Genomic DNA, 26,609 nt, shown 5'->3' with positions numbered 1-26,609 from the left:
ATTTTTTCCTTAAATTATTGGTCGGTAGACACTCCCTAAATACATTTCTCTATGACATAACCTCAATAAACAAGTTTCTTTAAATTGGGTTAAAAATGTCAAATTTGCAGTATATTGAAAAATAGGATATGTTAGGATGAAATCATAGATATATTCCTTTATGGAATATAAATGCCAACTAGTAGCTGCGCTGCTACTATAGTACGTTTAGAAATATTTTTTAGCAACATTTTTTAGATTGCTTTTTAGGACAAAAAGAAGAACTATAGATATATTCCTCAAAGGAGCGTTGATCAGAATGGAGTGGAAGAAAATTCAGAGAAACATCTACTTAAAATTGCGCCAGCCTTGCCTATAAACAATCGGAGGATCTATGTACGATCTCATAGCACCCTCAATGCCGCAAGCATATCCAAAGTACAAGAGCAGTCCATTTTTGATTGTATTGCTCTTCAAACTGGCTCTGACGGTATATCACGCGTCTCACGCTCACAAAATGAGAAAGAGAAACATCCTGATAGAATTAGTTTAGATAGACGTGGACTAACCCATGTCCCTATTATAGAAGGGGAACCTAGGTAATATAGTATCATTTTGAATGAATTCCTTTAAATATAATTTAAAATTTGCATTTAGGTTAAGACTGCTCTCATTGCAACACAATTTGTTAACTAGCTTAGAAATGATAACGAAACAAAAGTTTCCCACCCTTGTTTTTTTAGATATATATGATAACCAATTGGAACAAATACATTTTATAGATCTTTTAGAAAATCTGAGAGTATTACTTATGGGAAAAAATAGGTGAGAATCCTAAACAAATCAAGCTTTTTCAATTCCATAACATTTGATTTTAGAATTAAAAAAATAGAGGGTTTAGAGACTTTAAAAAAATTAGAAGTACTTGATTTACACGGAAATCAAATTGGGCAAGTCAGTGGCTTAGGAAACCTTTCAGAATTAAAAGTTTTAAACCTAGCTGGGAATCAAATTAGGATAATTGGTACCAAAGATTTACAAGGGCTAGATTCTCTTCAGGAATTGAATCTAAGAAGAAATCGTCTCAAAAAGCTTCATGGATGTGGAGATCTCAATAATTTAATAAAATTGTTTCTAAGTAATAATGATTTGCAAAGGTGCTTTTATTTGTTATATTTTTGTTATATACTTCTACTATATGTTTTTTAGTGTTGAAGATATAAGCAGTATTGCAAAATCTCCAAATATTAAGGACATTTCAATAGACAATAATCCAATATTTTTGACAGGGGACTGTGTTTCTTTTCTGGTGGCTTATTTGCCCCACTTAGTTAAATTAAATGCAATGCAAATCACTGACCAGGTATAGATTTTCTTTATTATTTAAGCCAACTAATTCAATTATTTATTAGGTGAGAAAGGCTGCAATGGCATGGAGAAGGAATAAAGAATGTACAAACGCCGCCTTTATGGATCTTACAAGTGAAACTACTTTGAATTATCGTAGAGAGGAAGTTATATCTAATGCCAGAACAAATTGGGAATTATTAAGGCGAGTTTAACTTATTTTTTTATGTATGTGCGGTCTAAATATATATTTCTTTTAATTTAGCAAGTGAATCAGCTGTTCCCTAACATCATATCTTTATTTTTCTCCATATAATATTTTGTTAATTAATATTGAACAAGTTAATTCCTTGAATGTCACTCCAATGGTTAACTTTTTTTATTATTTCATTTCCCATTCCTGTTTCCAAGCAGTCATCTTCGTCTTAAGAGTAACCATTTTGATCTTAGTATACTTTTTTCTGTTGCCTGCTGTTCATTATCATCATCATCATCAATGAAGTTTGTAGCATCATATCGAACGCCATGTCTCTTTTAAAGATTTTTCATATAATTGCATCCACTAATACTGTAGGGAAAAGACGACATCCTTGGTGAACATCTGCTCGAATCTCAATGAATTTGACAATTTCGCACATTAGCACAAAGCTAGTGAAACTATCATAAGACCCTGCAGAATTTTTTTTGTTATATTTTACAATCGCCTTTTTACCAACTAGGATTTATCTGGACGTAAGTACTGCTTAACGAGGGCGTTGAACCATGGTCCTCGGCATTAAGCAGTGACCGACCGACGAGTGACCAACTTATCGATCATTCCAGAAATTAGTTATAAATATATAATATATGTCAGTTATAAATTAAGACAGGCATAAATTCTCCATCTCCATCAGGATTCGAGCCCGCAACTATTCTCTCCTCAACAGTAGGAAGGCCGCCCTGTCGCCTTGACTACTGCGTCAACCTAGCCGGCCTGAAGAAATTTGATAATTTTTCTCCCCTAAAACACGCCCAAAAGCTTTATTAGTCTGCTGTTTTATTTTTCTTACTATATCTACTTTTATTTCGTTATTTTTGTTGGTTCGACTAGTTTTATCATTATCATACATTTTACACTATATATTATTGCTGATTTATTAGAGCTTTTTATATTTTTGTATTTGTATGTTTGTATTATTGTTTTTGTCTTGTTTAAATATATGTTTACATTTCAATAATATTTTGTTTGCCTAGAATAACATTTTTATTTTTATCCCTCTATCTTCATATGATTCCTGATATTAAAAATGTTGATGCCTTTAAAAATGTGACAGACCTCTTCTAACTGCTTTCTCATTATCCTTTTTTTCAATAATTTTTTTATTCCATTATTTTTATTTTTTCCTTTTTCAGTCTCAATCTCAGATTTTGTCCGTCTGTTCATTAATCCTTTTAGTATTTTAGTATACCTCTTCGTTTAGCTATGAATAGATCATATGCATACGCTAATCCACCACCTTATATATTGTTAAAGTTCTTTTTTTTATTAATTATCTCTTACATTAGATATGCTTAATACAATATTTATGTATTACTATTATTCAGCTGTTCTTGAATCAATATACAAGCAGGACGAGTGTGAAATTAATGCATCATCAGTATATATTTCCAAAATTAAATTAGACTAAGAACATTTATACACTATGCAAATTCAGATTATTTGATGCGCTATATTCATTCATCATTGTAATCATTTGCTCCATAAGTTTACCCATCATTTCCTCTAATTTACTAATAGTACTTAGAGGTTCAGTAGTTATTGGCGTTGTCTGCGTATTAGGTTGGGTCTGACTGTTTTTACTGCGTGTGCGTATGATATATGAGGATGTTGTATTGGTGCTTTAGGCGAGTTAAATAGTATAGGTTGACTTGGTGGCTGTAAGTTTCTTTTTTTCTCAGTGCTGGATAAAATTTTTGTTACAACGCTTTATGAACTAGGCATCCCCTATAATTTGCAGAATGCTCACTGTTACAGTTGACGCATTTTCACACATATATATAACTTGCGACAATATGTTTTGGTATACCAATATGCTTGGCATCAGGAGTATTGTGCGATAATTATTTTTGTGTATGGTGGTTCACATTTAATGACATTGAGGTCCAAATACTTAATCTCGTAAACATATTTATTATTTTCTTTTGGTTTCAAATCAATATAAAACATTGGCAGTTCCTCCTTTGTTGCATGGTGTTTGATATTGTGTATATTTATAACTTCGTGGCCTTATTCAGCTAGGGCTGTTTTAATGGTTATAAAAAATAAATTTTTAATTTCACGTTTTCAATCACGTTCTCACCCTACAATGTTTGAGAGTAGGTTTTCACTTTTTATGACCAGCACTTTTATGACACCAATAGTAACTCAGAGGTTTTTTTCACTACAGAGCGTTCTGGAAGGTACGTCTGCACTCCGCGGTGGTTTGGACAAAACCGTCAGGAAGTTAAAATAAATTGTCCTTAAGTACCGAAATATCTGGGAAACGGCTCTTTTTCTTTAAGCAGATACAAATTAACACGTTTTATTTTCCCCCTTTCAAGCCTGTGCGTAAAGTTAACAGTTCAGAACAGGAATTTTCCAAAAACATATAGTTCCCGACTATATCGACGCTTAGAAATCAGCTTTTCATTGGCTTAAACATTTTTAATACACTATCCAATTCTATATATATATATATATATATATGTATTGAATTATAGAACTCTCAGATATTCTACTCGAATGTTGTAGGTCTAAAAAAATTGAGTACATTTCCACAATAGAGTATTCAATGTCAACAGGAAGACAATCTGCTGCCATTTTAATTAATTGCTTTAAGAATTAATACGCAGAATAAGACTAATTCAGACGCAGAATTGTGTGAACTTCATATCTTGTTCCGATGAATTTTTTTTTTTTGATGATGTATTTAATTTTGATTAAACCTTATTAAATACTTTTCCCTTTTTGTCTCCAAAACTTCAGTCCCTGTTGTCTCCACAAATTCTACAATGTTTTTCATTCAAATTATTATTCCTTATATCATAATTCCTTTATATATTCGACTAATATCCGATGTGTTGTTTAGTTCATTACGGAATTCTAAACCTTGAAGTTCAGACCTTCGTAGATAATGTGATCTATTTATGAAACTGAGACATTTTTGTACTCTATGGGAACAGCGGGAATATTCCGCCCAAAGTTTAAATCACGTATGATCATCATTATTTTATGCAAATGTTGAAAAGTGTAGACAAAAGGGCATCTCCTATTTTAAGTCCTTTAATTATTATAATTTCTTCAGGTTCTAGTTTTTTCATCCTTACATTAGTTTTAGTTTGAGTTAATATTATCGTTATTAATGATTTTGCCTTAGCTGATATATCTATTTCTTCTTTTACCAAAAATTCTGAAGTTATTTAATCGAAAATTCATTAAAATTTTAATGTTTCTGATTTTGTTGCAGGTCACAAACAAAATGTTTAATGAATAACGTAACTACAGTAGATAAATCTATTAAAAACCTAAAACCTGACTCAGATTTCATTTTAACATCGCTAGCCAAGCCTAATTTAAAATCACAACTGAAATGTAACCAAAAATCTAAATTATATACTCGGCTTCCTTCAAAAGTTTCCCTGCTTCCCGATAAAAAGTTAAACTTGTCTAATGTTGGATCACAGGAAGCTGAATCCTTACAGAACACTTCATCTAACACTTCTGAGTTATTGAAACTACCTCCCATTTTGGTTCCCATTATAAAAAAGCTAGAAAAGGGAGATGAGGGTGGTTTAAAGCATTCTGGAAGCTTATCCAGTTTAGGTCCCAACATTGATAGTTCGAGTTCTGTGGCTAGTGGTAGTGATTTGGCTCCGTCAAGTTCGTCTTCCGCTAGTTCAGATAGTTCAGATTCTGATTCCGATTCTAGAGAGGAAGCGAAAGTTGATTTGCATTCAGAAAGTATTGTTGCCAATGAGAAAGACTCAGAAATTGCATCTCAGACTGAAAAAATAACTACAATTGAAGTTGAAGAGACTTCCAGTAATCTGTCTATGACAACAAATAATAGTTCTATTTTAAGCGCGCCAAGTACATCTGAAAGTGAAAAGGGAAATACCAAATCCTATAGCACCAGCAGTGGCACAAGAAGTATAAAAAGTGCCATAAGTGGTCGTTCAGTCAGTATTAAAAGCACAAACAGAGCGGTGACAGCAAAACCAAAAAAAAGTTCTCCTTGTATACCTAAAGACAGGTAATTTTTATTAATTTATACAATTAAAAGATGTCTAGATAACACCAAATGCATGTAGGGAGCAAGGTGGAGACTACCTCATTGAAATATGTGGACGGCATTTAAATATTTATGGACAGGGAGCACTAAGATTTATAGATAAACCATGGAATAATACTAAAGCTCAGGACGTTAATACTGTAAAGTTCAATTATGTAAATTTTAGTAGTGTAACTGGCTTTTTAAGTAAAGTAAAACACAGGTATAAAAATATTTACTGTTTTTTTACATTATTAATTTATTTAATTAACATATTTATAGGTTCCCTAATACTGACAATTTTGTATTCAAAGAAACAAATATAAACTGTTTAGGACAACTGAATGCAATATCTGAAGTTCAAGGTCTTGTTTCTTTGACAATTGATCCTGAAGGTAATCCAATTTGTGAAAAGAATTGGCGGCCATATGCCATATATCGTTTGTCACATTGGGGATTAAAAGTGATCAATGATGTGGAGGTGATAAAACTTAAAGAAATATTTTTTAAACACCCCTTAATATTTTAATCATTCTAGATAACTGATGAAGATATTAAACAAGCTAACATAGATTATCAAAGTCTTAGTGATTTAGTTTTGTGGTCTTTACCTGATGTCTTATTGCAGCCATTGTTGGTTAGATTGAGAATTGATGTGAGTCACTCTTTGGGTGAGCATAATGCAAAAAAATGGTTACTAAAAGCTGACCCACAATTACAAAGTGTGGTTTGTAAAGAAGCTTTACAATGGAAAAATGGCTCTGTAAATCAAGTAATAACTTATCAAGATGTTATTGGCTCTTTTTTACTTTTATTTTATTTATTACAGGAAGATATTATGTTAAGACAAAAGGCCAAACAATATATTTCAATGTTATTAGACGAAACCGTTAATTCCATGAATAAATTGAAAATTCTTGATCAAGAGTGGTCCCATATTATGCACGAATTTGTTCAGAATACCTTGTTGGATTACTCACAGTTAGATATGTATATGAAACAGAAAATACAAGAACTGAAGTAAAAAATCACTCAGAAAGGTTAGCACTGCCTTTGGACATTTCCTAGACGCACATTATTTTTCTATGTATTGTTGACTTGTTAAATTTAATAAAGGTGATGTTTTGTACACTGAAATTAATGCTTTTCTTTTATTAAGACAGTAAATTGAAAATAATGACTTTTTAACGGTTCATTTTACCTATTCAGAAAGTAGTTTACATGGATCTTTTGATGTCTAAATGACACATGTCTTAGCAGTTCAATTTCGCAAACAATTTTTGTTTTCTTCCTGTAATCATTTTGGACGTTTTTCGATCGAATTATTTATCCAAAAATCAACCAATATTAAGCCGCTTGGTTTATTAATTAACCTAAGCATTTATAAATAAACACAATATGTCTGATTTTTACCAAAATTTATCGTTTAAATTGCGATAACAGGTAAAAATTGGGTGACGTTTTGTATGGGACACGTAGGTGATAAAAGCAAAAGTGTTTTTGTGATGGTTTTTCAAAAGTATTGAATAACAATGAACTGTAGACTTATTGTCTTGTTGTTAATCGTGCTTGTTTGCTGCGAATTTTCCGAAGAATTTGCGCAAGGCCCCCCTGATGATAAAAAAAAAGGAGACGATAATGATGATGTTACGAGCAAAGAAACGAAGACTGAAAGCCAAAAAGAATTTATTGGTACTGTGCATGATATAGATGCAAATACAGAGATTCGTATAGAACCCATTCCAGATCTCGCCAAAGACAAAGATACTACAAAAGGTATATATGTAATATTTTATACAAATATATTAAATTAAGTATTGAAATAATAATAGTCATGATGTCCTCTACAATTGATGCTCTAGTGAAAGATATTGAAGTCCTAAGTGATATCGGGGATTTAGATGATGATGACTTGCCACCTTTGCCTGCTTCAGCGGCTGTTAAGGAAGAATTGACTGGTGAACAACTTGAGGGAAAGAAAATTTATGAAACAGCTGCTGGTAAATAGTTTTTTAGAGTGATATAGTATAGTTTCTTTCTTATTGTTATCTTTGATATTTATAGCTATGCTCAATAAAATAAAACCTGATAAAATTAAATCTTATCAGTTACTGATAGAGGCTTCAAATAAAGGGAATCTTGAAGCCAAGGCTCTTGTGGCATGGTCAAAATTGTTTGGTACACCTCTTAAACAAGATATTTCAGTTGCAAAAGAAATGTTTAAAGAGTTGGCTGAATATGGAAATCCTGATGGACATATGGGGTTAGGTAGGAAAATTGAGTTCATATTTTAGTTCTTAAATAATTTAACTAAATTATACTTATATAAGTAATTATTTCATTTTTAAGGGTTCTTATATGCATCTGGTTTAACAGTAAATGTCAGTCAGGCTAAAGCTCTTGTGCACTATACTTTTGGTGCTTTGGGTGGAAATACCTGGGCACAAATGGCTTTAGGTTATAGATATCTTTCAGGAATCAGTGTAAGCCTTAGTTGTGAAAAAGCTCTTGACTTTTATAGGCAAGTGGCCGATAAAGGTTTGAGGAATACAGTTGTTAAGTTTGTAAGTTAATATTTTTAAAATACTATTTTTTAGTTAGTCAAGGAGTATCATTTAGTGGTGGTGCTGCTATTCAAAGGATTCGCCTGTTGGATGAGCTAGAAAATGGTTATACTTCTGGTATTTTAGATAATGATCTTTTTGAATATTACCAGCTATTAGCTGAAAAGGGTGACATGCAAGCTCAGGTATATGACTTCCTTTAATTCTGATATCTTCTCAAATAATTTCATCTTTCAGGTTGGACTGGGACAATTACACTATCAGGGTGGTCGAGGAATTGATTTAGATTATCAAAAAGCCATGCATTATTTCACTCAAGCAGCAGAAGCTGGAAGTCCTATGGCTATGGCATATTTAGGCAAGGTATGCCATTTATTTACATAAATTATTATATAATTATATTATATATTATTATTTACATAAAGCCCTTTTAAAAAAATATATTTATATTAGTGTAATAAAAATTTATAGATTTTAAGCATATGTATTTAAAAGATATACTTATAGATTTACTTGGATGGTAGTGATGAAGTAGAAGCAAATAATGAAACTGCTTTCAAATACTTCAAGAAAGCGGCGGAACTAAACAATCCTGTTGGTCTTAGTGGTTTAGGTTTAATGTATTTATATGGGAGAGGAGTGGAAAAGGATTATGATAAAGCTTACAAATATTTCCAAGCAGCTGCTGATCAAGGATGGGTTGATGGTCAATTACAGCTGGGCAATATGCATTTTGGTATGATATTTTAGATTTTAACAATATTCTAGGTACATATATTAACTTTTATATTTTTTTGCTATAACATCAATAATAGAGGGTAAATACCAATTACAGACGAATGTTAACACCATCAAATTTACAGTGTTTTTTTAAAGTACAGGAATCGATTTTTAGTGTTCTTGTTGACATTTTGTCTTATTAAAGGTGTAATTATTGGTACACATATTTTAAGTTTTGATTTGTCTCACGAACCTATACAGCCTTAAGAGGTTGAAAATTATGATGAAAATTATATTTTATATGACAATTCTACCAGATTTTGAAAGGTGCTAGGCTATCAACTGCAAAATAGGACACCTACTTAAAGATTTTCCGAAAGGAGCTTCCGAAAAGTAATCAGGATATAGCTGTGGAAACCTCCAGCCAATAGCTGAACAAATTGAGATACTTTATGAAGTTATATTGCAGAATGATAATGCTCAGTCTCACCTCAAATTGTATGTTCCAAAATGTTCCAGAATTTCCTTGATCAGAATATTCACTAGACATAGTCTCATCTGATTACCATTTATTCCAGTCATTGTAGTGCACTTTAGTGGGTTAAACAGTTCAAAATGCTGAAAGATGACGGGAAATATAAATTTCTTTACGGCGGTATTTGCATGTTATCTGAAAGATCCCATAAGGTTATAAAAAAAAGGACATTATTTTCAAGTATAAGTTTGTCTGTTTTTGTATAGCAAAAGAAAGTAATTGGCGTAGTTGTTAAGGCGATAGAATGACCCTCATACTGCACTGCAATAATCATGGATACAAACCCCTCTGGAACATGATTATGAGTTTATGTAAAAATTAAATTATACACATCATTATTCATAGCCGACGCTCGGTTGTAATGACTTTTTAACCAATACTGTGGCAATTGGTACAGCAAGAGTTCAAAGATTCTTCACAAAGCTTTGCCATTGATGACGGTCTACCATCACGGATACATGCCTTTTTGTAAGAAATTACCAGTTTAGACAGTAATTTGTAAGAAATTCGTTCACCCTTCGTCCAATAAACATTCCCAAACCATTGTAATTTTCGTCTCATAATTTATTCCTCATCTCTGCGCTGATTGTAGCACCTTAGTGGAATAATCATTTTTAACATAATCACTAGAATATGTAGATTTCAACGGGAAACATTTAGAATTTGCCTTCTTAAGTCTGGAGGCCAAAAAATATCAAAAATTCAAAAGTTACAGATTACTGAGTGGTAGTTGACAAAAGGTACATCTTGTTTCCAACTCTTGTAGTGTTCTGTAATTAACTATTATGGTCCTTTTTCATGTTAAGAGCAGTCTCTCAGTGGACCTAAAGTGTAGTGAATAGGCGTTTACGTGACCCCATACAAAAGACCCGTTTTTAAAAATGTTTTACTTAATGTTTATACTTAATTTTTTCTACAGTCCTTACAATTTATTTTCCAAGAATATTATTATTGGGTAAACAAACTAGTCTAAAAAAATAATACGTGAGTGAAAAATGAAGTGCCTGAAATAAACATTGTATTTTTTATTTTATTTTTTTATCTCTTGGAAGTAAAAAAAAATAACAATTTAAAAATGCCCAATCACCTGCACACTCTGGTACAAGATTGGAACAATCATCGATAACACAAACCCCACAAAAAGAATGGACTAGTCATAAACAAAAAACGATTGAGAAGCACAGATGAAGAAATTACCTCACATTACATTACAGAAACCAATAGAAACAAAAAAACAGTCTTAGCGACCTATCGGAAGAAATCGAAACCAATATACAACCAAGCCTTGAAAAAGTTGTTCCCAAACCACCACCAATAACAGTTTATAAGGTAGGAGTAATAAAACACAGCCGCTACCTATTGAAAACCATCACTACCAAATACATAATCAAAACAGTGAGCTATGAAACAATAAATATCCGATTGTTCAATGCGAAGCACTTTAAAATTCTAGTGAAAGAATTAGACCAAAGAAATACCCAGTACCATACATTCAGGTCAAAATCCAAGAGGACATTCAAATTTGTACTAAAAAGATTACACCACTCGAGAACACCATCAAGGTAGCCCTAGCTGAATAAGGTCACGAGGTCGTAAATAATCACAATATACGAAATCGTATGACAAAGAAACCACTGTCTATGTTCTATATTGACATAAAATCAAATGGAAACAATATTATTAAAGTCAAACCACCACATGCAAAAAGAACAGTACCACAATACACAAGGTGGCAAGCGCACGAGCACACAAAAACTTACAACAAATTATTTAGATTCGTAAAATACCTGTAATGGCAATCATCCAGCGAATTACAAGGGCTGCGGAGTTCACAAACAACTACAGCAGAAACTAAATTAGAAAACATGATGGCCAAACTAATGGATCAAATGAGTACAATTTGAATTGTAGACCATTTGTCATTGGCTCTGGTGCTTGTTAAAGCTCTGAGCTGGTCATTCCTATATAAAATTTCCGTAACAGTTCACGAATAAGTCTCCGAGCGCCTGTTCGGTACCGTCGCGTCGTTACTGCGCTTTTTATTCCCTTAGTTCCCTCTCATGTTCACGCCCTGGTCTCTAGCTTGGCTGCTTTCTTGCGTGCCTGCATGTATCTCCTCCTGGCTGCTGTTCTGGCTATCCCGTTTTTTAAAATCGATCACCGTTTCGGCCCAAACGTTGATCTTTGCAACAGTTTCCTCATCGACTAGCCCGTCTTCGTTTCTTAACGGAACTGTCCGTTCGTATGGTGATTGGTCCCGGGAGGCTTATGTCCCGTACCAGTTCTATGGCTTTCTGTATCGCCACGAATTCTGCCGCTCCGGAGCTCGATTCGTGTTTTATTCTAAGACCCATTTCTTCCTTGGCGTCTGTTCCTGTCTGTATCACTATTCCTATGCCTGTTTTCCCTTCTTTGGCACTAGCGTTTGTTCATATTTTGGTGGTTTCGACGCTGTTCGTCCGATTTTCCCACGATTCCTCCCATGGCCATGGCATTTCCTTCGGTTCTAATCTTTTTGGCCCGTTGGGGTATCCGTATTTTTCTGCAGCTCACCCCTGGATCTCGGCTTTCAGGTATAGGGTGGTGTGCCTGCTATTACCTGCAGAGCGTCGTTCGATGTGGTTCGATAAGTGCCGGTGATTGCTAACAGTGCAGTTCTTTGTACTGCTGCTAGCTCTGTCCTAGCCCTTTCCCATCGAGGCCTTGTATCCCCATATTTCTGCGCCATATAATACTGCGGGTTTTATAACCCTGTCGTATATTTGACGCATAACCTCTGGTGCCCGCGGGTTGCTTCTTCTGCGCAATGTTCCCCAAAGCTGGGTTGCTCTGTTGAAAGCGTTCCTAAGGTCCAACTTCATCATTAGAACGTGTTTCCCTTGTTCTTTTTCGGTGTTGATCCATTTCAGTAGATTACTCACGGCTTGTACGGTTGACCTGTTTTTTTTTCTGAAACCGTACTACCTTGTGTCGTAACTCCATTTTTCCGCCATTGCCTGGAGTCTCTGATTAAGTACTTTGTCTAGTATTAAGTTCTAGCGTTGGTAGGAGGCTGATGGGTCGTTCGCCTCCGTCGCTTTTTTTAGCCAGCACAGGTTCGCCTTTTTCTATATCTTTGGGAAATATCCCGCATTGTAACAATTCGTGTATAGCGTCAGGAACTCGTGTTTTTTCGAAATCCAAACATTCTTCAGGAGCTCATTTGGTATGCGGTTTCCCCCTTAGCGCCGCCTCACCTGGTTCCTCGTAGACGTTTGTTATCAGGACGTCGTCTATCGCAATTGTTGTCACGTTTTTTGTTCACAACTCCTCTATCAGTAGGGACTGGATTTTTTCTCTGGTCCAGATTTGGGTTTTGCTTCCCGTCATCTTTCTCGTGAGTTTCCAACCTTCCCATGCCTGTGTTCTCGGCGTTGGTTCCTGGATTAGGACTACCTCTAATCCTTCCCTTGCCGCTTTTTCTCTGACCAGTGCGGTTGCACTGATTCCTTTTCCCACGTTGACTTGTAGGATTTTCATTACCATCCGTAGTTGGTTCATCTTTTTACTTCACACTCTGCTGTTTCTTGTACACTGGGCATTGGTAGTCGGTGGCCCTGTGGTTGGTTCCCACCTTTGTACCTGCCTTTATGCAGTTCGTGCAACTCTTTTTCGTGGCTTTGCACGTCTTCCCTTCGTGTACCCCACCGCATACGTAGCAGGTGGGTTCCTTGGACCTGCAGTTCTTCTCCGTATGGCCGAACTTGCAGCAGCTGTAGCACTGCATAGGTCAGGGAACACGCCAGGGAACTAACCATGTTCGTAACTGAACAAAATATTAATATTATGATGGTTTCTGAAACATATTTCACTTTATCGATTAATCATAAAAATCACCTAGATGATAAAACACATGGAGGTACAGCAATAATCATTCGAGATAATATAAAGCATTTCGAAAAAGAAAAATTCAGCAAAGTATACCTGCAAGCAACCAGTATAACGTTAATATAAGTCCATGGACCATTAACAATGTCTGCGGTTTATTGCCCTCTTAAACATAACATTTAACAACAAACATACATTAACAAGGCAGAACACTTTCAAGCTTTATTTAGTACGCTAGGTAATATATTTATAGTCGAAAGAGATTACAATACAAAACATTTAATGTGGGGTTCAAGAATAATAACCAAAAAGAGAGCTGCTAAAAGCGATGAAGACAGATAATCTACAACATATCTCTACTGGTGAACCGGCATAATGGCCATCAGACAGAAATAAAAAATCCGATACTATAGATTTCTGTATTACAAAAAATGTTGTTACAAAAAAGCGTCGCGCAGAATCATGTTTTGATTTGTCTTCTAATCATTCACCAATAATAGTAACAGTTCCTTCAAAAATTACCATCAAAGTTTCACCAAACCCCCTTCTCTGAGCTAAGAATTGAAGAGAATAAAAGGAAATTTAATAAGACAATAAAAGAGCTGAAAGAGCTGATCCATAATCGACAAAACCAAGACATTCAAGAATACTTTGGAAATTTGACACCAACTGAGACTAAGACTATTCGTTGTGGACTATTCGTCAACTCCCCCAAGCTGAGGATGGTAAATATCTTGGTATGAATTTAGATCGACGCCTAACCTGGAAGAAGTACATACTCTCTAAACGAAAACAACTTGGACTTAAATTATATTAAATGTATTGGCTCATCGAGCGCAAATCTAAGTTATCATTAGATAACAAGGTATTGGTGTATTGCAAGCCTATCTGGTCATATGGAATCCAACTATGGGGTACAGCTAGGAAATCTAATATATCCATCATTCAACGGTTCCAAAATAAAGTGTTGCGTGCTATTGTTGATGCTGCGTAGACTAAAACGTTTAACACCATCTGGTCTGATTATTGAACATATATAGACTTTAGAATAAGACTAATTAATTAAGATAGTTTTTTTATACAGGAGCTTAATGAAGTGATTTTCTATATGCCATATATATATATATATATATATATATATATATATATATATATATATATATGTGTGTGTGTGTATATATATATATATATATATATATATATATGTGTGTGTATATATATATATATATATATATATATATATATATATATATATATATATATATATATATATATATATATATATATATATATATGTGTGTGTGTATATATATATATATATATATATATATATATATATATATATATATATATATATATATACAAACATAAGAAATACTTATTGCCTATTGGGCAGACTGGCACCTTTGGCTTTAACAAAATATGCTTTTACTTTGTCTATTTCAGTGGTTTCAGTTATCATCGCTCTCTAGATGCTTATCGTGCGGCTTTATGAAAGTTCCATCCACTTTATTAATATTGTTGTTGGGAAATTTACTCTTACCACTCAGTCTGTAAATTCACGTTTCAAGGCAGCAAATTTCATATCGGTAGCCACACCATTCCATTAGGGCTAATTTTTTATGAGATAACAATCAAATCGTATCAACTGTACATCGTTGAACGTCGAACATAATCAGAAGTTAAGAATTAAGAATAAACCAACGCCGCTGAATTACTACCCACTATATTTGTCGACGTTAGCTGATTTTTCAGAATGCTGGCACACAATCTTTATTATACACGTAATAATGCCATAGCTAGTAACTGAGATTAATTCCTAGTTGTTATTGGATTTTCACTATTGATAAAATATTAATGGTGATTATGATTATATTAGCATTTGCTTATTAGAAATTATTTTATTGTAAGCAAAGAAGTTCGTTAGTTTTGTAAATACAATTATACTCCATACTATTACACTATATACTATTATATTTACTATCTTATATCAATTTCTAGGGGGGTTAGGAGTAAGGAAAGATTATAAATTGGCTAACAAATATTTCTCGTTGGCGTCACAGTCTGGTCACGTCCTAGCTTATTACAACTTAGGTCAGATGCATGCCAAAGGAACTGGAATGCTGCGATCCTGTACTACTGCTGTTGAATTATTTAAAAACGTTGCCGAACGAGGACGCTGGGGCGAACTGCTCATGCAGGTTTAGAATACTTCTACGCAAAATAATTTAGCTGGAATTATATTTAATTGATTTACAGGCACATTCAGATTACAAAGATGGTCGTGCAAATCAAGCTTACGTTCAGTATGCCCTTTTAGCCGATCTTGGCTATGAAGTAGCTCAGAGCAATGCTGCTTTTATGCTTGATAGAGGAGAAATTCCAATGTTAGATAAGCAGGAGGCCTTGGTTAGAGCGTTGCTTTACTGGTCTAGGGCTGCTGCCCAGGGTTATTCTGCCGCACAGGTTGGTACTAAAATAATATTAAAAAGAAAACATCTTTGATTGACATTATGGATTCAATATATAGTTTTGAAAAACTATTTGTTATAGGTCAAATTAGGGGATTATTACTATTATGGTTTGGGTACATCTGTTGACTATGAAACAGCAGCTTTTCAATATAGAATCGCCGCCGAGCAACAACACAACGCCCAAGCTTTATTTAATTTGGGTTATATGCATGAACAAGGACTGGGACTCGAAAAGGACATACATTTAGCTAAAAGGTGAGGGGTCAACTTAAAACATTATAGCATTATAGTTAAGCTAGAATTATGCAGTAAAATAGTTGTTTATTAGTGTGGTATTTCAGAAATTGAGGTGGGTGGTTTTAGAGTTTTTATTGAATAAACTTAGGGTTTTTTTTAAAAAGTCATGAGTGAGTGTGTGTGATTGTGAAGAAAGTTGTAAATCGACGTTTGGGGATTTGTTTTATACGTCCATTAGCTATGGTGTAAAAGGAAATGACAACTTGATTAGATACAGAAAAGAAGGTCTCTGAATTATCTATACTATGAACAAATGACTGGCATAACGCCTGATAAATTGTATCGAGTATAGCCGCTTATAAAGAAGTTAAGTTGTTTGAATCATTCGTCTAGTCTTTATTTAAATATTTTACAGATTTTCACGCCGTTCTGTAGTGATTGTATAATTTTTTTCTTATTTAATACCGTACCTTTCTTGTTTCTAAGGAATAATATTTTACTTTGAATAATCATTTCGATCTTTATTTTCCTTTCTTTACTGCTGACACCTATCCTATTGTTATAGTTGACATATCGATCCGTTCGCTTCCCACTACATGCATTAGCCAGATTACACCCTGGTGTTTTAATTAGTCTCATAATATATCAACTTTTTTTTCTCTCATTCATCATTCTTTTCATTTTCATCTATATTCATTTCACAAGAATATTTGATTCAATTTGTGAAACATGACTAATTTACAAAAAGTAGAATGCATCAATATTTTTCTATTACAAATAATAACCTTCATTAAATGTTGTTTCTTTGTTTTGTATATTGATTTTTTTAAGTAATTACAGCTTACATTAGATGTGCTTAGTACAATCTTAATTTACAAATTAATTTATTACTACTGTTCTGTTGTGCTTGCATAATACTCAAGCAAGGCGAGTATGGGGTTAATACATCAGTATGTATTTCCTAAATTAAAATAAAACAAAACTACTTAATCTAAAATTAAGGATATCCTTATACACTAAACAAGTTCATGCGGTTTGGTTCGCTTGAATATCGCTTCGGAATCAGATTTCCTGCGTGTTGTTCACGTGCACTTCCTGTCGTGTGCATCCCCAGGTCCAAATTGGCTTTTTGATTGATTGATAAACCAATCTCTTTGATTTTAGGTCAAGTTGACAGTATCTTCCGACTAACCAGTATGTTGTATCAGTTGCTTGATTTTGAGTCAAATCTGCTCTGCTTTTTGCCTAAAATTATGTTTCCAATTTAACCTACCGTTGAGATGTATTCCGACGGATTTAGCTGATCCTGCTTGAGGAATAGGGCATCCGTTGAGTGAGATAATTATTTTTGTCATTTCGCCGTAACGCAAAATTAACACGGGCAGATTTAGATCTATTTTCCAGTCTTTAGTCTATTCACAGATCTTATTGATCGCTACTTGTACATTTTCTACAGCTTTAGATAGGGTTACATGTTTAATTACATTACTCTGTCGTCGGCAAATGTTCCAAGTACTACCCTGTGGAATTCCATCCGAAACATATTTGAGTGTTGAGCTCAATTTGCTCATTTTATATATCCCAGTTCGGTCTCAACATTCGTAGAGTCGAGACTTGTTCCCTTCAAAAAATAACAAACAAAACTTCAACAAAAATAATATTTGTAGAGTTGTTTTGGAGAATGGAAAAACACATCTTGATTCTATGGAGGTTGAGAATTGTCTAATTGTTGAATGTCTGATAATTTAAATTGTCTAATTTTTTCAATAAAGTGCCAAGAAATTCAGTGTACATCATGAAAATGTATTGTCCTATACAGTAATGGGGAATCCGCTTGCTCTGCTAAATGCCAGTATTTAGCTGAAAACTTGAGAATATGAGAGAAATATACATCACCTTTATTTGCAAAATTTGCCATTGTGTAAGAATTTTCTAAGCTTTTTAATAAGTTTTTCAGAATTGAATTCAACATTATTTTAATCCATGTATTGTCAATTGAGGGCTATTTTTTTCCTCTATTTTTCAGGCAACATCTTTTACGGTCGATCCAAGATCCGACTGATTTGATAACGAGCTGCTCGATCAGGTTAGCCATCAACCGGTATAAATGGCGGGGTAGAACATTTTATTGAATCGTCTTTAAATTTTCTTTTACGGCTTTTATAAAAGGCGGTTTTATCATATCTTTAGAAAAAATCAGGAGTGTTGGTTTTATTAGACCTCATAGTATACATTCAACACATCTCAGCTGATATATTAAATAAAACTCAATTGTTTACACTTATCCATGTACTTGAGACAGTTGGACATACACTTTACTCGCTTCCTTTCATGTTTTTAATCGTTTCTTTCAAAATCGTCATTTTTAAAACTAGTACTCATATTTTTATTAATTAGACATGGTTAATAAAAATAAGAGAAAAGAAGAGAAAGATAATGCTAAAGTTTATTATGGTGAGCTTTGATCATAATATATCATTCTACTTCCAGTAGGTATAGTTTACCTACGCATTATGAATATATTTTAAGAAATAATTTTCAGATGCTATGATATGGCTGCGGATACTAGCGGAGAAGCAAAAGTACCAGTAGCTTTAGCGCTATTAAAACTAAATTTGATGTTTAGTTTAGAGAAAATTAAAGAAGTAAGTTGTTCTTTTGCTAAGAATTTTTTAATACATAATTTTTTTTCTAGAGTCCTCTGAATAACGCAATACACATAACAGATTCACTGGTAGCAGACTGGGACCTTTATCTTCTTTCAGCGCTTCTAGCTCTTTTAGCCACTATAGTTTATTTTAGAAGGCCTCAAAACGAACCTCCGATAGTTTAATTGTAATGGTCGATTCTATATTAAATTTTGTCAGTCTCTAGAATTCAATTGTTAACACAATGCCTCATTTACAATTTTGTTGTCATGGTACCTTATTTTTGTAAATATTATCGATTTTGTTAGATATATCTAATACTAATAAAATTAATTTTTATGTTTACCATAAAGTACTCTATTGTGTTTTTTTATGCAAACATAGCATATACTTTATATTTCAGAATATTCAGAAACACTTTTGACAATGTATAGTGGTAATTTTTGCATTTTCAATCTTGCCACACTGTATGGTGAATGAAATAAACATGTTCCGACCTCTATTATTTATGTTACTGATCAGAAGTATATACACTTGCTCTAACTGGGTGCCGTTAATATTTATAATCACAAGTAATTCATCAGTGGTCAACACCTTTATATTTCATTCATATGGTTCTACGGCATATCGAATTATATCGTAAAGAATGCTCAAAGAATATATGTTTTCTTTATATAATTGATTCCATCATGATGGATAGCATCGCAAGGCAACCCAACAAAACGTTTCGTACGTTTTGTAGCCAGAGACACCTGGAGTGTAATAGTTTTTAGGTGGGGTCTTTAAGGAGCAAAATTGACAAATGTGAGTGCCGGTGAATGTAATCGAAAGCCGAACAAAAGTAAATAACAACTGCTCGCTTTTCGGACCTAGCACGTTCCTTGAAGTTTTATATACATAACCACGGTTCTGTTGCAATCTTCCTGAAAACTGCTTGTTTCTTTTCGAGTTCTTTTTAGTCTCATTTATATAATTTTCATAAACGGTCATTCCTTGATTATTTTTACAGTTTTGACTATCATTTGACCCTTTTTTCAATTTTGAAACTGTTATTGCTTTCTTTAATGAAGACCACACACTGTCCGTTTGCCAAATTTGCATAGACATAAAAGTGTAGTCATTAAATAAAGGTTTTGCTTATTGTTTGCATGCTCTAAAAATGGAGCGTATTAAATGTATCAGCAGCACTAATTCTTTTCCTTATTTAATTTAAAGCAATCTATTGCCGAGGTCTACCAAACACTTTTGGAAACCTATAGTAATGCTGCTCCATTAATTTTAACTGTTGAATTTTATTACGAAAGTTTAATAAATGAGATTTTTAGGTAGCTCATAAAAGAATAGTTGTAAAACGAAAGTTGATTGAACTTATAGCGGAGTGGTACATTCGCCATCGTGGTTTTTCTTTTTTGAAGAACCTCCTATAGCGTGTTACAGCTGACGATAGTAATTGGGGTGGACTTACTTTGTAAAACATCATGGAGTTCTCAAAAACATCAAAACAACATCATGGTCTATGTATTTAATAATTTCACAAACGATGTCTGGATATGTATCAGTAGAGTCAGTGCCTTTTGAACATCATAATCATATAACAATAATATAATCAATTACCATAGTGTAAGTCTGACAGAGAATAAACACTCCAGTGACGTTAGTAACCAGGCTGAGTAAGACGAGATGTCTTCTAGGATAGTATCTAAGTTGGTCAGAAGGCTTAACACTGAGAACCTTGGTTTGGCACCTACTTTTAGCAGTAGGTTCAGCTAGGATAAAGCTTAGTTGGTGAAAAAAAAACTAAATTATAACAGAAAATCTTGCTTAACTAAATTTCATCTATTACAATTCAATATGATTAACTATGGAGAATGTAACTGCAAACCTAAATATTTCGAGATATCTCCGTCGCATAGAAAAAAAAGTTTTAAAAATGAATTATTATATTCCTTAGAACATTTATAAATAGTACACAAGATTTTGAAGAAAAAACAAACATTGAATTTTAAGCATAATAGTTAAGGTTGGCTTTCTTCTTCGCTTGAACTTCCATTATAGCATCCATATAATCTTCATGAGTTACCACAGTAGCATTACGTCTGAGAGCGATCATTCCAGCTTCAACACATACTGCTTTACACTGAAGAATTAAGATATTTTTTAAAGAAGTTCTAAATATAGAAGACAAGTTACCTGGGCGCCGTTGAAATCATCCGTCGATCTAGCTAATTCTTCAAAATTAACGTCGGGATTTACAGTCATTTTCCTTGAATGAATTTGCATTATTCTAGCTCTAGCTTCTTCATTCGGATGGGGAAACTCGATTTTACGATCTAAACGTCCTGAACGTAAGAGGGCTGGATCGAGGATATCTACTCTGTTTGTTGCAGCTATGACTTTAATATCAGCTGTAGAGCTAAAACCATCTAGCTGATTCAACAGTTCCAACATTGTTCTTTGCACTTCCCTATCGCCCGCCTTCTCAGAATCGAATCTTTTTGTGCCAATCGCATCCAGTTCATCAATGAAAATGATAGCTGGGGCTTTTTCCTTCGCTAAGGCGAAAGCATCTCTTACCAACTTGGCACCATCTCCGATAAACATCTGGACTAGCTGAGGTCCAGCAAGTTTCAAAAATGTCGATTTTGTTTGCGCTGCACATGCTCTAGCCAGCAGAGTTTTACCTGTTCCAGGGGGTCCATAGAGTAACACACCCTTCGGTGGTTGTATGCCCAAATTTACAAATTTATCCTTATGTGTCATTGGTAATACAACAGCTTCAATCAGTTCTTGGATTTGTTTATCCAAACCACCAATATCAGAATACTGCTCTGTTGGTCTTTCATCAACCTATTCAACATTAGTTAGACTTACAAAAATATTAATAAAGTGATAATAGTTACCTCCATAGCTTTTACTCTAGCATCATATTCAGCAGGTAATGTCTCCAAAATCAAATAAGAGTCCTTGTTAACCCCAACTAAATCACCAGGTTTTAGTTTATCTTCATCTACTAGTCCAATAACAGGTAAGAAATAAGTTTGCCTTGTCGAGGTTTTAACCACAGCACATTTGCCTAAAATATTTCGAATTAAAAAAATTTGGTGTAATAAAAATCAAACTGTAAACCTTTTCTTTGGGAATCTAAATCTACAACAGCTCCATCTTCTTCCTCTTCCTGAGGATCAACATCGAGAAGTTCAATAACATTTGATACAAGGTAAGGGAGGGTCTTATTTACTTTAATTTTCTCCGTATTTTCTTTGATTTTTTCATTTTGTGCTTGTAATTCATGATTGATTCTCATTACCTCACTCTTCATTATTTTAATTTCATTGTCCAAAAGTCTGGTTCTACTTATAATTTCATCATTGGACATTCTTAATACTTCTTCTCCAAGAGCTCCATTATCCCAAATATCTTTGTCTTCTAGCGTGGTGGACATAATTACCATGTTGTTTCTTATACAAAACTTTTTTGATATATAAGGAACCGAAAATGATGTTAGCAAACAATTCTGTCAAAATGAGTTTAGCTAGTCATGGTGTCAAAATTACATTCAAACTACTAGAATTAAATAATATATAGTGATTTATGTTTATTTTGATTAATTTAATAAAACAGAAGGTCATTAATACTAACAAATGTATGCTTAAATAAATTTATTTAGTAAATTTTCAATTTTTTTATGATATATTCGCTTAGTAATTTTTATTTTCCCCTATGTCAACGTGTTTTTTAATACCTGATTATTGTGTACGGTTTTCTATGATAAACAGTTAGTTTACAGTCTTTTTTCTATTAGTTTAAAAGAAAGTATGGCTGATGTACTCGATATTAACGATGTTGGTGATATTGATGTTGAAGATGAAGGTGACCAAAGTATTTTAAGACTGAAAGATAAAGTGGTAAAACGAAAAGGCAGAGGATTTGGCCCGGGCGAATCCAGAGAGCATGAAAAAATCAGAGGGTATGAAACTGTCGATGCTGGAGATGGAGATGAACCAGGTAAAAATAACTGAAAACTAAGTGTTAAAGTCTAGTTATAGCAGAAGTTAACTGCTAAATTTTAAGGCCCCCAGAAATCTGTAGAAGGTTGGATCTTATTTATAACATCTGTTCATGAAGAAGCTAGCGAAGACGATCTAACAGAAAAGTTCTCTGAGTTTGGACAAATTAAAAATATTAATATAAATCTTGACCGACGAACAGGTTTTCTTAAAGGTAACTAAAGCATACATTTATCAATGATTATGGAATGTTTATTTATATTTTCAGGCTATGCTCTTATCGAATTTGAGACCTATGATGAAGCATCTGCAGCGAGGGAAGCTCTAAACGGAACCACTCTTTTGGGCCAAACTATCGGGGTAGATTGGTGTTTTGTTAAAGGACCAAAAAAATCAAAAAAGAAGAGTAGAAGGCATTAACCTAAGCTATATTATACTTCCTCAGGATATCATAAGTAATACATGCAGATTTATCAATTCGTTTTATTTATAATAAAATTAATAAATGAAATTTAATTATGTTTTTATTTAATGTTGAATACCTTCTTAATCCTATTTCATAACATAACCTCATTTTTAGACAACGTGAATCTTGAGTGTTTTAATATCTTACTATGGGGCATACTTCTCCAATAGAAACTTTTTTGAATCAACATAAAAATCAACTAATCGCTTCGGGAATTCCAGAAATTTATTGGGAAATATTATACAAAAAATTACTCACACAATCATTTGATGCTGGTAAGGTTCTACAGTTAGTTCGCGTTGAATATGACGAATCAAGAAAACCTTATGAACCTGTATGGGCTGTTCAAGCTATAACGGATTTAAATAAAAACGATCCTGATAACATATTTTTAATTGACCATGCTTGGACTTACGAAATTTCAAAGGCCAAGGCTCATCTGCAGTATGATCCAATTAGGTTTAGAATGGCCAAAATACTCGGAATTGATGTAAACCTCCCTAAAGAACAGTTGATAGATAAGATCTTTGATAATATGTGGAGAGTCAGCAGCAGTTACTCAGTGAAGAATGTTGAGGGCACTGAACAGTCTTTAATTTGGTATGTAATGGATGAGGTAGGTTCTTCTCTTACACACAGTGATACTCCTAACTGCAGAGTTGTTCCTTTTATATACTTAAATGAAGGCATGTACTCCTTGCTATTTATGCAAGAAAATATCGAACAGGGTGAATTACTCTATAGAGATTTTGCAGAAGGTGTTAGAGATCCAGTACTTCGAAAAGCTACTCTGTTACCCTGGATTCCAAATACATTTGAAGATGTACCCATTCAACCTACCTTAGCTGATCCAGACTACTATTTAAGTGGACATATTTCAGAAACTTTACCGGATCTGGAGAAGCTCACAGGGGAGCAACAAACAAAAGAGAAATATTCATGTTTTGCGCAATATAGTTTAGTTAGGAAATACTTGACTGATCCAAAATTTTCATTAACGGATAATGAAGATGAAGCAGACATCTGGTGGTTAACCGAACACTTTAGAGATTTTAAAATGTTAAGCAAAACACCCACAAAATTTGTAAATCAGTTTCCTTATGAGTATGTACTAACAGTTAAAGATTTGTTGTGTATGACTTGTCGTAAATTTAGAGATAATCAGGAACTCGCCCCATGGTTTCCTATCACATACAATTTGGTGACTGAAGTTGGAAATTTTGCAAGTTATTTCCAGAAACGGGAAGAGGATGGTCTTGAAAATTTTTGGATTATTAAACCGTACAATTTAGCTCGAGGTATGGATATGCATATTACAAACAACTTGAATTACATCATGAGACTGCCATCAACAGGACCAAAAATAGCACAGAAATATATAACAAAACCTGTATTGTTCTATCGGGACGACTGTGAAGGAAGAGTAAAATTTGATGTGAGATATGTGATTTTATTGAAATCTGTTAAACCTCTTCAAGTTTATGTATACAAGAATTTCTTCCTGAGATTTGCTAACAAACCATTTTCCTTGGATAATTTTGAGGATTATGAAAAACATTTTACAGTAATGAATTATACAGAAAATGCCACTTTGAAGCACATGAAGTGCGCAGATTTTATAACCGATTGGGAGAAACAATATAGCCTTTATGCCTGGAGCGATGTAGAGGGTAAAATAATGACTATGATAAAGGATATCATGGAATGCGCCATTACCTCTCCTCCGCCATGCGGTATAGCACACAGCCCCCAATCCAGAGCATTATATGCTGCTGATTTGATGCTGGAGTGGGACAATAATGAAATACAACCTAAAATTTTGGAAATAAATTTTATGCCAGATTGTGAAAGAGCCTGCAATTATTATCCAAATTTTTATAACAATATATTTAAACTTTTATTTTTAAACGAAGAAAATGATATTTTTTATAAATTGTAAAATATTTAAAAATTTCACTACGCTTGTATGGAGGATTATTGTTTTCTTAATGCAATACATCAGTATAAATATTACATAATTGTATAATCTTTTTTACAAAAAATTAATAAGTTATAATCTTGGTATAATTATCAATAAACAAATTTTGAAATTATCTATCTTTTTATTTTCCTGCATCATAATAAGCTTAATATAACATTTTTGAATAAGCTGGAGACATAAGTTACATATTCGGGCATAGAAATAAACATATTAGATTTTTTTTAAATACATTTTAAAGTCTCCTTTTACCAACTATGGGTTTATCTTGACTGGACCTAAAGTTTAACATGGGCTCCGAAACCACGGTCCTCAGCCTACCGACTGGCGAGTGACCAACTTTATAAATCATCCCATATGACATCCGGTCTTACCCAGACTGGTTACTGGCGTGACTGGAAAAATTTTCTTGTCGGATTTTACACTCTTGTCTAGAACATTCACAAATTTTAAACAATCACAAACATAAATTTACTTACCATGCCCCAGCAGGATTCGAACCCGCGGCTATTGCAACAGCAGGAGGACTGTCCTATCACCTTTACCACCGCGCCACCTAGCCGGCCATATTAGATAATTAAAACATCATTAACATTTAACAAACAACAAAAACACGCTGTTGCATCGCAACAAAGATTATTCTATTCTATTTGTTCAATGTATTTCCAGAATGGTAAGATCTGTTTTAGCAAATCTTGTTCTGGTAGAAGTTTGCTGATATGGTACCTGGAAGTTAACGTTAAGGTTCAAATATGTATCTATTAATCGGCTTAGCGCAAATGTTGTTTCTCTTTTCAAGGAAACAGGGACACCTGGCACGGTGGCACGGTTAAGGCTTATATTGAGGAAGAATTTTTATACCTAAAACTTTTGTGTAATTTGCGTTACAAATAAATAAATTCCAATAAAACGAAAAGGACTCAGTAATAAATAATAAGAGTAGAATAAATAAGTAAGGAACGATGTAGTTTTATTAAAACTTTAGGAAAAATTTTTTTTAATCAGTCTGGTGTGTATTATTTTTGCATGATTTATTTCTTTAAATTGATAATCACTATGCAATTAAAATTATCTATTTCGGAGATAAACTGTTTTTCAACAAATTGGAAAAAAACAATATGGAAAGAGCTGTTAACTATCTTCACCCACTGAATTTCAAAAAAATGTTTTCATGCGCTTTAGTGTTGAGAAGCACCTTTCAGCCTCTGATGTCGTCTGAGGATTTGTTATCACGATTTCTAATAATTGTCTAGTCTCCTTCAACGTGTCTCCTAAATTGTTTACTATTAAAAATTTTAGAAGAGGTAGTGGCACCATGTAATATTTTGTGGTCATTTTTTAAATAAATAACTGACAGTTCAGTTTGTAATCGTTCCCTATCAGGTGTGGGATAAAAGGAACATACATTTTAAAACTTTATCCTCAGGAAATTTACCACAATACTCTCTAAAGTAATCCAAAAAGAAAAGTGATGCAATTACTACAAGCTTTTTAAAAT

The 26,609-nt window shown here is 33.5% G+C and overlaps 5 protein-coding genes across 6 annotated transcripts; 4 read left to right on the top strand and 1 right to left on the bottom strand.

The window, feature by feature from the left end:
* Positions 1-45: 45 nt before the first annotated feature.
* Positions 46-6,752, top strand: LOC143195787 (uncharacterized). Its single transcript, XM_076403238.1, has 11 exons — positions 46-201; positions 250-578; positions 637-804; positions 858-1,136; positions 1,189-1,342; positions 1,392-1,531; positions 4,812-5,597; positions 5,656-5,838; positions 5,898-6,096; positions 6,154-6,387; positions 6,445-6,752. Exons 1-11 carry the CDS (start codon positions 172-174, stop codon positions 6,637-6,639), a joined length of 2,697 nt encoding a protein of 898 aa, XP_076259353.1. The 5' UTR covers positions 46-171; the 3' UTR covers positions 6,640-6,752.
* Positions 6,753-6,834: 82 nt separating this feature from the next.
* On the top strand, positions 6,835-19,015 carry Hrd3 (HMG-coA reductase degradation 3). Of its 2 annotated transcripts, none has more exons than XM_076403241.1 (12): positions 6,835-7,391; positions 7,478-7,615; positions 7,680-7,883; positions 7,965-8,153; positions 8,213-8,364; positions 8,417-8,542; positions 8,687-8,915; positions 15,303-15,502; positions 15,561-15,767; positions 15,855-16,030; positions 18,555-18,657; positions 18,708-19,015. In XM_076403241.1, exons 1-12 carry the CDS (start codon positions 7,148-7,150, stop codon positions 18,843-18,845), a joined length of 2,106 nt encoding a protein of 701 aa, XP_076259356.1. In that variant the 5' UTR covers positions 6,835-7,147; the 3' UTR covers positions 18,846-19,015. The 2 variants fall into 2 exon arrangements, with proteins under 2 accessions (XP_076259356.1, XP_076259355.1); XM_076403240.1 differs by having other exon boundaries at positions 7,448-7,615.
* Positions 19,016-20,582: 1,567 nt separating this feature from the next.
* Positions 20,583-22,190, bottom strand: Rpt5 (26S proteasome regulatory subunit Rpt5). Its single transcript, XM_076403236.1, has 4 exons — positions 21,787-22,190; positions 21,561-21,733; positions 20,851-21,507; positions 20,583-20,797 (listed from the first exon to the last, which is right to left on the bottom strand). Exons 1-4 carry the CDS (start codon positions 22,109-22,111, stop codon positions 20,663-20,665), a joined length of 1,290 nt encoding a protein of 429 aa, XP_076259351.1. The 5' UTR covers positions 22,112-22,190; the 3' UTR covers positions 20,583-20,662.
* Positions 22,191-22,370: 180 nt separating this feature from the next.
* tsu (40S ribosomal protein S12 homolog tsunagi) lies at positions 22,371-23,183 on the top strand. The gene is made up of 3 exons (XM_076403237.1): positions 22,371-22,665; positions 22,732-22,881; positions 22,936-23,183. The coding sequence occupies exons 1-3, from the start codon at positions 22,476-22,478 to the stop codon at positions 23,085-23,087; spliced, it is 492 nt and encodes a 163-aa protein (XP_076259352.1). The 5' UTR covers positions 22,371-22,475; the 3' UTR covers positions 23,088-23,183.
* Positions 23,184-23,226: 43 nt separating this feature from the next.
* TTLL12 (Tubulin tyrosine ligase-like 12) lies at positions 23,227-25,226 on the top strand. The gene has a single exon (XM_076403234.1). The coding sequence runs from the start codon at positions 23,282-23,284 to the stop codon at positions 25,070-25,072; it is 1,791 nt and encodes a 596-aa protein (XP_076259349.1). The 5' UTR covers positions 23,227-23,281; the 3' UTR covers positions 25,073-25,226.
* Positions 25,227-26,609: the final 1,383 nt, after the last annotated feature.

The sequence above is a fragment of the Rhynchophorus ferrugineus genome, unplaced genomic scaffold (assembly GCF_030347505.1).
Source record: "Rhynchophorus ferrugineus isolate W39M unplaced genomic scaffold, kcgeb_rfMv2 rfM4, whole genome shotgun sequence".
Taxonomy (NCBI): domain Eukaryota; kingdom Metazoa; phylum Arthropoda; class Insecta; order Coleoptera; family Curculionidae; genus Rhynchophorus; species Rhynchophorus ferrugineus.
This window is presented reverse-complemented; position numbering and strand designations above follow the sequence as displayed.